Consider the following 14715-nt stretch of genomic DNA (forward strand, 5'->3'; position numbering starts at 1 on the left):
TATTGTAAGTTATGCTGCTGCTGCAACACAACAATTTCCTGTTTTGGGATCATTAAAGTACTTTGATTTGATTTGATTTGATTTGATTATTACTGGAGACAGCATCTGCTGTCTTTTCTGAATCATGCTCTGCATTAACAGTTTAAAATTTCTGGTGAACGCAGGTGAAATCAGTCCAATGAGAAGACTGAAAAACCACCTTCAACATTTTCTCCTCAGCCAGGACAAGCTATGTGAAACAGCAGGAGGTTAAAGGGTTTCTGAGACACTGCTGTGAGGTGGCGATAGAGGCTCACCACCTGAGTGGACCTACAGCTGCCTTAGTGCATTTCACAAACACTGCTGGGAGGACTAGATACTAATGATGTGGAGGAATCACAACAGAGAGCCATGTGTTAAGATTCAGAATTTGTATTTTCTGAAATGCTGCTGGAGGTTTAATATGGCCGCCATGCATCTTGCTCATCCTGTCATCAGGACCAGGAAACATCTTGAGTAGAAACCACTCTGACTGTGAGGGATTATATGTATCCTTCCTTCCACTGACATACAAAATTTCTTCTCACAGGGTGCAAGTGGCTTTGCCATGAGCCTGTGACTGTTTCACTGCCCTGGACTGTGGAGGATCCCTGGTCACCATTCTCATAAACCTCTCTGAGTCTGTGACCTCTGACCAACTCTGTGTCCTCAGTCAGTCTACCACAGCCCCCACAGTAGTTTTGTTTTTCCGCACCCTGGGAGAATGTCTGGCATTCAGGTGGAGGGTCTGAGGTCTGAGGTGGTGTGCGTCCGTCTCAGTATACATAACACTGGCCTCATTCATCCCTATTTTTTTCCTCACACAAAATCCCAAATAGATAGATCAGATCCTCAGCTTTTACTGGATTAACCTGTCATCAGCAGGTGAACAAACAGTTGCATTTACATGAACATGCAAATATAAAGTTGTGCTCATATTAGCCTAAGGAAGGACAGACATGCACACACACACAAACACACACACATACACCTGCTGAGCTGCTGGAGGCATCTGGTGCAACCTTCAGTCCTAATTCTGAGTTTGTAGAAGAGAATATTTGAAGCATCTGTGTGCGTGCTGAGTTGTTATTCTGAGTGCTTGACAGACGTAGTTAAGGGACCATGTAGCTTAATATATAGTGTACATGTGGGGATATGATACAGTGGGCTGGGTTTGTAGAGGTGAAAATACAGCCAGTGCAGGCAGTGTGGCTGCATCAGGGTCCTTGTCTACTGACATCAGGTGATTAAAAGTACTGAACTGTAGCTTCAATTAAACTGTTTTTGTAATATTTCCAGAGGCATACTGTAGCATTAGTCTACATAGATGCCATTCCATTTTCAGATGACTGAAATGTACATAACAAATGAACTGGTCAATGTCTGCCTATTTCTTCATATGTGAGCTATTAACCGGTAAAGTTGATTAACAGCAGTGAAACAGAGCATGTTAACACTGGCTATAAGACCACACTGGTCTGTCAGTTGGTCCCACACACTGTTTATGAACCTGGACGTAGACTCTGGGTCTAAAAAGTGAAGTCGATGCTGAAGAGCCTTAAAGCTGCATTCTATCTAATGCCTATCAGGGGGCGACTCCACTGGTTGTAAAAAGTAGTCTGATTGTATTGAAGTCTATGGGAAAATGTCTCTACTTCTCACTTGATTTATTACCTCAGTAAATGTTGTCCTGATGAGTTTATGGTCTCAGTCCTTAGTTTCAAGTCTTCGTCAATACAACATGATGAGGAAAATAGACCGTAAAGCAGGGGATGCATTAGGGCGGGGCTACCATGCAATTGACAGACTGTACCTGAGGATAGAGTACAGAGCACTGATACATTCTGATTGGCTGCTGCCAAACCATAGATCATTACCATAAAGTTGCCTGGACAACTTTTTCTTATGCCCTCACTGCCCTAGACACACTGCCAACTGGCCTGATGCTGCTTGCCACCAAGAGACACTGGCTCACATAGAAAATTACATTGAAATGCCTGCCATTTAAATTCAAAGATCTGTTTGTGTGTCTGCATTTGTGTTTGTGTGTGTGTGCACAACCTATAGGAAATCTTGCACTGTGGCAACAGACTAAATGCTCATTATCAGAGCTGAGTGTGATGATTTAAACAATCAGACATCACAAATGCAGAATTTATTCTTGAGAGACTTCTGCATTCATTACAGTTGTTTGAAGGAAACATATTAATACTCATATTGACACTAATGATACATGAATTCTAATTGTCCGCGCTTTTTATATCACGTGTGAGTTGGGCCATCAGTTGATTCATGCAGAGAAAGTCACTCTGCCTGCAGTGTGTGAGATGAACTGTACTGCATCAAGCAGATAACAGTGTTCAGATGGTCGAACTGTAGATGCCAGGAGAAATAGTTTGCAGTTAAAACTCATCCTGCTGCTCAACAGCATGACCTTGTGCAACCCAATGAGAGACTGCTGCACAGCAGGAGACCACTCAGTGCAACAACAGCAAAGAAGCTCACAGGTACACAGGCCAAGGTAAGTGCACACAGTGGCACCAAGCTGAACCCACAGCAGGCAAAACCTAAATGTTGTGGAAACATCTGAACTGAACATCAGCTGCAGTGAGTTCACTTCACTTTCAGTTTGTTTAAATCCTGAAACTCTGATGAAATTAAACACAAATCCAAATCCTCTTCCTCAGTAAGTCCTCTATCCTCTTCCTTCCTCATACACTCCTCTGTCTCAGTGGATATTTTACATACGCACATGTTTAAGAGTTCTATTTCTGTATGTAATAAAACTTTTCTAGATATCAGTGAGAAAGCTGAAAAAATTGTGAAAGAAAATAAATTAGACTTTGTTCTAAAATATTAATGAAACTAGCTGATGTGTATTGGAACCAGGCTGAAATGATCTCACCACAGTCAGTCAGTGACAGACAGTAACGGACTGTCAGAGTCAATATAAAGTACAGTAATTAATACATGAGCCATCAAAAACACACTGTGGAGTAAATAGTAATTTCTCCCTAGAGCCACAACTGACAATTTCATCACTGACTTATCTGCCAGTGTTTTCTCTTTTAATTAAACGACAGATGACAGCCTCAGTGGTGACTCTGTCTTGTTTCGTCTAGATTTATTTCATTTTGAATGAAAATTTAATTAAAATATTTATTTATTAATAAAATTGTCACTGATTATTTTTCTGAAGATGTTAGAGGACGATTTATCACCTTTTGTCTTGTAAACACAACAATGGCTGAATCACCACCAGCTGCTCCACCATCAGAGGCAAAACTTACACCAAAAACAATGTTAAATGTACAAAAAATTCACTTTTTCTCTTGAAAACATAAGATTTCCAAGTAATAAGATAGTGATTTGCTTAGGTCGCTGTCATGTATTGTGTTGTAATACTGGAGCTGCCAATAGGAGGAGCTGTAATATTAGATATGTTGTTCTGTGACACAAGTGAAAGTAATCATTGTAAACAGATGTTCAATCTGAGTGACATCATTGTGCATGTCCCTAATTAACAATGTGGGAACCAAGGTTCTGGTGTGCAAGCAAAGACACTAATGACATCACTATGGGTGGCGGTTACTGGTCAATTCATAGCTCACCAGCCACCACAAACTGTAAGAACAAAGAAAATGTGATTAGTTTGAAGACGATGTGGATATGTGATATGTGAATATGATGCAGCATCAGTCAAACATCAGCTCAGTGACATCAGATGATACCATGATGTTGTAGGTCAGCAGGCTAGGCTATAAGAACATAGCTAAGCTAACAGGCTAGGTTATGAAAACATAGCCAAGCTAACAGGCTAAGCCAAGCTACCTGTGGTCTCCAGTGTAACAGTCTGACACTGTTGTGTTTCTGTGGGAATCATCACAGATAATGAAATGTCAGAAGACTGAGGGATGAATAAAGGATGTTTTCTGTCTTTTCATCTTTACTAATTAACCATTTCATCACTGAGCAGCTCAGAGGCTACCAGCTCTCTTCATGACAGAAAATTTAGCAATGATCGGATCTTCAAACTCTTAGAAACATAAATAATGTATAATAAAAAATATATAAATGTCCACCAGATCATGTGAACTGTGGAGATTTTCTTTCATCACTTGGAGAAAAAAAAAGGCAAAGCATCGTTCTTGTTTGCTCCAGCACCTCTACACCTGTGACTGTCAGCTTTGATTAGAGAGCACCTATCCCTGCTGCACTGATGTATACAGTCACTGCAGTCTCACTTGCAATTGAAGATCTGTGACAGTTTAGCCTTGAAGGTTGTAATACGTTGTAATAGATTTCAGATGTTTTTAGATACAGTTTTGCTCAAAGAACTGCTCCTCCTATAAATCTACACATAAATACCCCTCCTCCCCCAGACCTCCTCATCTTTCACTTCAGTTTTCTCTCTCTCTCTCTGACACACACACACACACACACACACACACACACACAGTGTTTGGGGACCCTCCATAACAGCCTCATACATCCACATACTGTCACACAGTTACACAAACAAACACACACACACACACACACACATAAGATGTTATGGGAGGAATGTGATTGTTTCCTCTCTGTTAGTGTGTGTCATATAATGATGATGATGATGATGATGATGACGACGATGATATAATGTATTTGTTTTTCCTTTCTTTATGTTAAGTGGGAAAAAAACACAGTCTGATGTGATTTCTATAGGCTGAGACCTCCAGTGTGGGAACATATCTCCAGACTACTTGGCTCTCCAATGCCAGCGAAGATAAGAAATGTTAACCTTGTCATTGCTTCAGTGAGTTATTGTCACGCAGCAGTGATGAATACAGGAGACAAACGCACAGAAAAAGAAGAGACACACAAAGACAAACAAGACAACCAGGGAAAAAGAGTGGTGTCAAAAAGCAGGAGGGAGGGAAGCCAGGCACGGTGGATGATACTGATGATGGTGACACTGCTGCTGTCACATCCCCTCCTGCTTTTGTCTCACACCAAGTGTCCACAGAACACCTCACCCAATTATTTCCAATTTCTCACAAAGCAAATTAGAACACCAAGGACTCTGCCAGCCTTCAGGGTCAACGCCAAGTATGTGCATTATAAACAAAGCCTAATCATTTCTACGACCCACGACCTGCGGAGCAGCACCATTCATCTCGGGAGCGGTGGGGACAGTCTGGAGAAATGAGGGGGCTGCTCAGAGTATTGTGTGTCTCTCTCTTTGTTTCTCACCCACAGACTGAATGTGACTCACAAGGTCTTTACTCTGAGCCACATGTCTCCCTAACAAGCACATAGGGCTACAGCTAATTACTCGTTTCCATTACTGATTATTTTATCAATTAATCATTTGGTCTCTAAATGGCAGACAGATAAATAAATAAATAAAATTCACATTGCCCCAGTTTGTGCCTGTCGTGTATCACACAGCTCAAAGCATCATATTTTCTGGAATATAATTTGCAACATCCAGAAGGTCATTTAATGGCATTAACTGCTGCTCTAAAGGTCTTTCCAAAATCCTCAAAGACTCTTCCAGCCATGAAAAAAAAATTCAGACTACAACAATTTTCAACCCTTTACTCAAGCAGACCAAGCAGCAGAAATAACAAATGTCCAGTGTTGGTGACAACACTATGACAGCAGAGCTCTGCCAGCTACCAGTAACTCCATATAACTGTTTAACTCAGTGGAGTTTATTATTATTTAGTGCGACTTGTTAACAGGTAAAATATGAACCAAAAAAGCAGAATACCCACTGTTCATGGGAACATGTCAGTTTTTTGATTACCAACACACTGCTGTTTTTTGTCACTGTGTGAGCACTGAGCCACACCTTCTGATTCCTGTAATCCGGCATTTATTTTTCAGAAAATCAGATGCTTAGTAAATCTAATTAATCTAATTATTAAATTTATTAAAGCTCCACACAGTCCATAGGTAGATGTCCATGTGTTTCTGATTATAAAGCAGGTCTAGGTTCTATATTAATACTGTGAAAGTATCAAAGCCTCAGTCCACAGAGAAATGCACACAGCCTGTATTCAGAAACTGAGCCTTAAAACCAGCCATCAGGACTTCTGGAACTTTGTGATGTCACAACTAAGCAGTCACCACCCTTGCCCCAAGCCCCGCCCACCTGGACCCACCATCCAACCTTGCAGGATTTGGTTTCTCTGAGTGTTTACCTGAAATCTGCTATATTTTTATTTGATCACTCAGAAAACAGTCAGTCGATAAGAAGATAGACTCAGATCCTCTCCTCTGATTGACTGACTGACCTGTTGTTACTAGAGCTCCAGAGAGAAGCCTGAGAGAGGAGATGTAAAACTACACTGAGATGGTTTTTGGTTCTTAAAACCACAGATATATCTTCTGATGGAGATCAACACTTCAGATAAAACACAGAAGAAGAGTAAATCTGGACCTTTAAGAGGCAAAAACTGTGATCAAGAGTCCAAAACCCAGATATTCACTTTACTGCAACAGAACAAAAGAAAAACAACAGATCCTCACATTTAAGAAGCTGAAAATATCAAACTTTTTTTTCTTGAAAATAGTCAATTGTTGATTGATGATCGATTAATAGATTGGTCATAAATAGGAAAAGCCAACAGGACAGTTCACTTTAGAAACCATCACACCTGTACAGCACTGCAGCTGCCAGCTTGTCCACTCTGTTTATAATCTTATTTTCTCTTCTTTCCCCATAACGATTTTTTTTTAAACTGAAAACAGAGAATGGGATAATTTCCTGTGTGTTCAGCATCATGTTTGATTAATTTAACAGTATTTGCTGATGTTGGTGTCTGCCTCGTTCATTCCCTGGAAGAAATTAATCTGCAGAGAAATGGATTTACTGACAACTCGCTAATTTGTTTTAATATTTTTTAAAAATCAGCGTTACTTCTGCATAAACTTCTGAATAAACTATGATTCAGTTTCTTATCAGACAGGAATTTTGGGGACACAGTCGCGCATAAACCCGCACAGTTTGTCAATCGTTTGTCAACCATGGCACACATGTATGGACACTGCCGAACAAAATCACCCTGACACTCTCTACTACCGTGGCTGAGACTCTAGAGTCATTAACATGTTCACTTTAATCTGTGTCAGTGCGTAAAGAGCAGCGATGGAGACGCGCGCGTAAAAGCTTTAAAACAAACCAGCCATAAGACCCCTTACAGACACCAACCTGAAGAACAGCCTTCATGGTGACGGGAGAGACGATGGCGGTGCATATCTTCTCGCCTTTACGCGTCTCCTGGCCCATGACAAAGAGCATCGGCGTGGCGAGCACGAAGGACGCGAGCCAGATGGCGCTGATGAGCTTCTTGGTGCGGCTGCGGGACATGATGCTCTTGGCTTTGAACGGGTGGCAGATGGCCATGTAGCGCTCCATGCTCAGGCTGGCGATGTTCAGCGAGGTGGCGTAGGAGCAGCTGTCCCGGAGAAAGTAGTAGCCCCTGCACACCGTGTCCCCGAATACCCACGGGTGGTGGAACCAGATGAAGTTATAGAGCTCGATGGGCATGGAGAGGACGAGGATCAGCAGGTCGGACACGGCGAGGCTCGCCAGGTGATAGTGCACGGTGCTCTGGAGGTTCTGCAGGGTCTTTTTGGTCAGCAGTGTGTACAGGGTGATGGAGTTCCCCAGAGAGCCCACAGCGAACAGAACCACATAGATGACAGTGACTATAACCTTGGAGTAAACGTCCGTGTTGACTTCTAAGTCTTCCTCGTCCGGACTGGAAGCGACAGTGCTGTTATCAAACGGGGACAGTGACTTATTCCCAAAGAGAGTCTGCGCCAGCGCGCTCCAGCCCGACAAATCGTGCCCAAGGAGCGTGAAGTTTAAATCCATTGCGGAAAGTGTGACTGTTAGCACCGAGCAGACAGTGATGATCAGCCGGAGTACGACGGTTTCAGTGTGTGCAAGTCGGAGGAGAGCAGCTTTAATATTTGGCAGCACAGGAGGCGTGCTCGCTATTGGCGCTGCTGCGATGACGCACAGCCATTCAGAGAGAGGAGCTGCCTCTTTGTCCATTCATGTGTCACCTCGGAAACCAACAATAACGCCAAGGACCAACAAAAATGAAGATTTCAAATGGGCAGGTTTTGATTTTTACTTTGACCCTGATCTCCCTCTCTCCCTGTGCACCAGCTGTTCTCAGCTGGAGACCCCGCTCCATTTTATTAAATGGTGCTCAAGGCTACAGTCGAGATTGTGTCTTCAGTGCTGATGATCCAGTCTCAGTGTGGAGCAGTGTTGTTATCACTGGACCACTGCATGGACACACACACACACACACACACACACACACACACACACAAACAAACACACACACACACACACACTGAGCATCTCTTCACACACAGTTTAACACTATGTGGTTCATCTAAAGAAATTTATCTTCTTTTATCGTTTCAATTCTTACAGCCCGCAGCTCCTGTATTAATCATGTATTTCATGCATAGACACACACAGTCACTGTGACACATTGTGTGTTCATGTGCTATAATATAACATCATGTATCTGCTGAGCCATCAGCAACCTGCTGCTCACATTCTTCACACTGTGAACAAATGCCCTTCCTCTTAAATAGGAAATCCCTGTGTTTTCAGGGTGTGGGGCCAGTGTCTCTCACAGAGTTCAATGTGTTTGCCTGACAGGCTGTCACAGAGGAATACAACAATATACTTACTATAATGATTGTCAGCTGGTCACAGTTTGGCCTGTGTCCAGTTGAGGATAAGTGGATGTACAAAACAAACTTAATATCTGCGGTGCCTCAAACGACGTTTACTGTGGGACAGGATGTCTTTTTTAACTAGTGTTTTTTTCCTTATCTCATGCACTAAGAAGTGAATGGGGTTAAAGACTCAGTTTTATTCACAGGCCTTTTTGGCTCACTAACCCTCTGTTGTCCGTTGGTATGTGTGTTTATTATCTTTCTGTGTACAATATATTTATGTTTTCCTTGTATTTTTACTGATTTGATACATTTGTTTTACTATTTTACTATAATACTTTTAATGTAATACTTTCATATGGTTTCAATTTTGGGAAATCCAGTTAGTGTTTGTTGTGACATAAATGGGCTCATTGACTGTCCGTCCTAACATAATTCAAAATATTAAAAAAATAAACCTGTCTTTTCTTTTGACATCACATACAGTTGTTTTAATGATTGATAGAGTCTTCGAGTCTTTTTGGCAGAACATCTTTTATGACTAAACCAGAGAGCTATATACAGTTGATATTTTAGATGAAAATACACATTTGTGAATATGTTTATTTGTGACTCATGAAACATGAAACACATTTACACACATTTGTCACTATTATTGACACTAATCACAACATCTCCTCCAACCTGATTCACCAGTCCTCCAACCTGAACAACACCAACCCTCTGATACGACCCATAGCAGTGTCTCCAGAAATAGCGCCTCTACAGCAGCCAGTGTAAGGTCCAGAGCAGGTCCAGTGTACTGGACCTTGGTTGTCATGGTTACAATAATAAACATGCAAACTGTACCCAGAGTAGCATACCTACCTTCATGACTTGGTTAGGTTTAGGAAAAGATGGTGATTTGGGTTAAAATAAGTACGTCCTCAACATTAGACGATCTTTGTTGTCATGGTTACAGTGAAAACAACAAATGGTCATAGATAATAGAAACAACATACACTGCTACTTTCACATGGGAAACGAACACCGCTCTCCTGAGTCACATTACTGTGTTTTGTTGACCTATCCATCCACCCCAACCTCCTCCTGACGTGAACTTTGTCACTCTATAAACTACATCACTGTGCTTTTCCCTTTGCTCCTGTCATCATTACTACAACCACTAGATGTCACATAGCAACAGAACCTAACTATGGGTCATAATAACCTGCTGACAGACGACCCATGGGCTTGTTGGTTACAGGAGGACAGTCTGATGGGATCACACAGCCACGACACCTGTCAACATGTTGATGTTCACAAGGTGAAAACAATACCAGCTACATGCTGTCCCAACTGCTAAAAACACTTCCTCCCTTGAGCATCAGCTGCACATAAACATCAAGTCACTCATCATAAAAACCGTTCAGTATTAAAGTTATACACAGGCTGCATTTCAGTGGTGTTAAATGAAATAAACCTCACCCCAAGTTCTTTTTTTTCTTGATGAAATACAACCCCATTTTCCAAAAAGTTGGGACACTGTGTAAAATGTAAATAAAAACAGAATGCCATGAAACCCATATTTAACTGAAAACAGAACAAAGACAACATATCAAATGTTGAAATGCTGAAATGTTATTGTTTTATGAAAAATATTTTCTCAATTTCAATTTAATGCAGCAACACATTTCAAAAAAGTTGGGATAGGGTCATATTTACCACTGTGCTCATCACCTCTGCTTTTAACAACAATCTGTAAACGTTTGGGAGCTGAGGAGATCAGCTGCTGGAGTTTTAAAAGAAAAATGTCCCATTCTTGTCTGATGTAGGATTTCAACTGCTCAACAGTTCAGGGTCTCCTTTGTCATATTTTATGATGCTCTAGATGTTTTCAGTGGGTGACAGGTCTGGACTGCAGACAGGCCAGTTTCTTCTACTACGGAGCCATGCTGTTGTAATACGCTCAGAATAATTTCCAAAAAGAATTTGAAATTTTGATTCGTCAGACCTCGGGACAGTTTTCCATTTCACCTCAGACCATCTTAAATGAGCTTGGGCCCAGAGATGTCAGCAACATTTCTGGATCATGTTTATATATGGTTTCTTCTTTACATGATAGAGTTTCAGCCTGCATTTGTGGATGAAGCAATGAACTGTGTTCACAGACAATGGTTTTCAGAAGTGTTCCTGAGCCTATGTAGTGATTTCCACAATAGAATCATATCTGTTTTTAATGCAGTGCTGCCTGAGGACCTGAAGATCACAACCATCCAATACTGGTTTTCAGCCTTGTCCCTTGCACGCAAAGATTTCTCTGGATTTTCTGAAACTTTTAATTATATTATGAACTGTAGACATGGTAATTCACTAATTATTTGCAGTTTTATATGGAGGAACATTATTCTTAAACTGCTGCACTATTTGCCCATGCAGTCTTTCACAGAGTGGTGAACCTCTCCCCATCTTCACTGCACAGAGACTCTGCCTCTCTGGGAGCCTCCTTTTATACCCAATCATCTACTGACCTGCTGCCAATTAACTTCATTAGTTGTGAGATATTCAACCAGGTGTTCCACACAACTTTTCCTGTCCCAACATTTTTGAAATGTGTTGTTTTATTTTAGGAAATATTTTTCATAAAAAATAAAATTCCAGCATTTTAACATTTGATATGTTTTCCAGCTGTTTTCCATGCCCTCATTTTTTCTGAGTTTGTGACAAAAAAAACCTGGTGCCATGAAATATATAAATATGAATTAATCAGCTGGCAAATAGCTCAGGCAGTCCTGCAGTCCACATATAAGTGGACCGTGTGACATGAAAGATAAATTGTCCGTTGGTCAAGACTGAAGATCGCTATCTGATCTGAATTCCTCAGTTGGAGTCATTTCCTTTGCAGCTTAAAGCAAACATGCCCAGAACATATACAGTTAATATACACATCTGAAAGGAACAGGGACATTAAATGAGCCAGAAGCCAAATTACTGATTACATATAACACTGTTCTACTGTTGGTTCATCACTGCACACCCAAATCAGTGACATAAAATTGGTTATTGATTTGTCTTATAAAGAAGAATATACAATAGAAAGACAGATAGCAAAATAGCCTACATTTCTCACAATGCAAAGCAAGTGTTCATGTCATTACATTTTTTCATGGCATCCCACCCCCACAGCATCAGACCTTTTCAATTCAATTCAATTCAATTCAATTCAATTCAATTCAATTCAATTCAATTCAATTCAATTCAATTTAATTTGTATAGCGCCAAATCATAATATACATTATCTCAAGGCACTTTACAGGGTCAGGTCAAGACCTTACTTTGTTACAGACAAAAACCCAACAGTTCCCACAAAGAGCAAGCGCTTGGTGACAGGGGGGAGGAAAAACTCCCTTTTAACAGGAAGAAACCTCCAACAGAACCGGGCTCAGGGTGGGCGGCCGTCTGCCTCGACTGGTTGGGTTTAGGAGGAGATAAAAAAGGGGGGTGGGGGGAGGAAAGAGGAGAAAAGAGAGGGAGAGAGACCAGGAACAGCTGTATAGGTAATGGTGTTATCAATAATAATGACAGATAACAGTGGTGAATAGTAATGATGAGTCATGGTGGATCTGGATCCTGCTGCTCCAGAAGCAGAGATACCTGCAGAATGAGGACAGAGAGAGGAGAAGCACAAACTACAGGAGAGAAAAAAAATACAAAGTTAATGGCATAAAGAGAGAGAGAGAGAGAGAGAGAGAGAGAGAGAGAGCCCAGTGAATCATGGGAATCCCCCAGCAGTCTAGCTCTATAGCAGCATAACTAAGGGGTGGGTCAGGACATACCCGAGCTTTACTAAACAGGACAGTTTTAAGCCTGATCTTAAAGGTAGAGAGGGTGTCTGCCTCCCGAACCCACACTGGGAGCTGGTTCCACAGGAGAGGAGCCTGATAGCTGAAGGCTCTGCCCCCCATTCTACTCTTAAAAACTCTGGGAACCACAAGTAGACCTGCATTTAGAGAGCGAAGTGTCCTATTGGGAAAATAGGGAAGTATAAGCTCTCCAAGGTATGATGGTGCCTGACCATTAATGGCTTTGTAGGTGAGGAGGAGGATTTTAAATTCTATCCTGGATTTTACAGGGAGCCAGTGCAGAGAAGCTAACACAGGAGAGATGTGATCTCATTTCCTAGTTCCTGTCAGTACTCGTACTGCCGCATTTTGGATCAATTGGAGGCTTTATACTGCATTTTTGGGACATCCTGACAATAAAGAGTTACAGTAGTCCAATCTTGAGGTAACAAATGCATGAACTAGCTTTTCAGCATCCTTTAGACACAGAATGGGTCTGGGTCTTTTCAGCTCTAAGTGACATGATGGATGTCTGTTATAACAATGGGTTTTTAGGAAACTAAGGAAACAAATGGCACAGATGTGACACACATACATGACATAAACACAGTATATAATTAACAACAGTATGAAGTAAAGTTGTTGTCTCACAAAAACACATGGTGTGAAATTAGCACATAATTAGACAGCCAGAGCCAGAGGCGTTTTCAGGTTGTCCATCTGTCCGTCAGTACATATGTACAAACCTACCATTCGTCCCACATTCTTTGGGACTTGAGGAAGAACTGCTTAGAATTTGGTGGTTTAAGGGTAAAAGGTCAACGGTCAAGGTCACTGTGACCTCACAAAACACGTTTTTTGGCCATAACTCACTTTCATACACAAATCACAGTTTAACTCAAATGTCTTTAAGGATAAAATTAAGTGATGACATTTATATCCAAAAGGTCAAAGGTCAACTTCACTGTGACATCATAATGCTCTGTAAAAACACATCAACAGTTATGGGAAGGTTAGCTGTGAAATATTGTATGTTCATGGTTACCAAAGGATGAACTGTTTGACGATCCTTGAGTTTTCCTCATGTACCTCAGAATGAACAGATTATCCTTTGACTTCTCATGTGGTGCCACCATCAGGCCATGGTTGAAATTTGACCACTACTTTGGTTTATGATACAATACCAACACAATACAAAACTAATGACATTCCCATCAGCCCTTTGTGTTTAATAATAACAGCCACTTTAGGAGGTGGTGGATTGTGTGTTGAGTGACCTGTGTGAGACTTTTCTTCTTTTTACTGTGGAAAGCATATTTTTCTTGAGACTTTCCACCCGTCCTAGCCCCCTGTGACCTGCATGATTGCAGCCATCAGTAACACCAGCCTGTCACAAATGTACCTGTTATTTTGCTCCTCCCTTGCTTCTTTGTAAAATTTGGTTTGAATAAAATAGGTTTTGTCACTACCCAGAAGTTCTGCAGCGGATCCACTTGTTCGACCCGGGTCGTTAAAAGCAACTCCAAGATGCCTCCACTCACTGGTTAATCCAGGTGCAACAGCTGTCACTGCTTGACCCAAACCATCACCGAACTGCAGGGTAGGATCTCCATGCTCTACCAGATCATGGAGGATGAACAGTTCATAGATTCTGTGGTCATAACGGGTGCTGCTGCCATTGGACCAGCTGAAGAGGACCCAGACATGGGCTCCACAATCCCGGTCCAGGAAGCAAAGCCTAAGAAAAAAATTAGCTCCACTCCATCGCAGCTGCCGTGGTCCATCAGCCAGGCTGCCCAGCATAACAGCCAAATGACTGGCAAATAGTTCCATCTCAAGTTAACTAGAAGGTCGGCTACACGCTCCCTTCACCTTCATCAGCCATCTCCTCCATCAACCCTCATAATTGGAGATTCAATTATGAGGAATGTGAGAATGAATGGGGCTCACACTGTCTTTTCCTGGGGTCCCGTTCTGGACATCATGGACAAAATTCCTGAAATCATAAGTCATAAATCCCACCCAGAGGCCGATAGACTTATCATCCACGCCGGTACCAACGACATTCGAAAACAACAGTCCAAGTTACTGAAGCGTGACTTCATCCGTCTTTTCAACACATTGAAACAGTTCTGCCACAGTGTCTTCATCTCTGGCCCAATCCCTACCTGTAGCTGAG

The 14715-nt window shown here is 41.6% G+C and overlaps 1 protein-coding gene across 1 annotated transcript in view; it reads right to left on the bottom strand.

Moving 5' to 3' along the window:
• ntsr1 (neurotensin receptor 1 (high affinity)) overlaps nucleotides 1–7885 on the bottom strand; it is a 47247-nt gene extending 39362 nt beyond the window's left edge. The window contains exon 1 of the mRNA XM_071473013.1: nucleotides 7217–7885. Coding sequence (XP_071329114.1) covers nucleotides 7217–7885 — 669 coding nt within the window. The remainder of the gene's footprint in view (nucleotides 1–7216) is intronic.
• Nucleotides 7886–14715: the final 6830 nt, after the last annotated feature.

This window comes from Trachinotus anak, unplaced genomic scaffold (genome assembly GCF_046630095.1).
Source record: "Trachinotus anak isolate AG129_WGS33_773 ecotype Australia unplaced genomic scaffold, CSIRO_AGI_Tana_v1 ptg000043l, whole genome shotgun sequence".
Taxonomy (NCBI): Eukaryota; Metazoa; Chordata; class Actinopteri; order Carangiformes; family Carangidae; genus Trachinotus; species Trachinotus anak.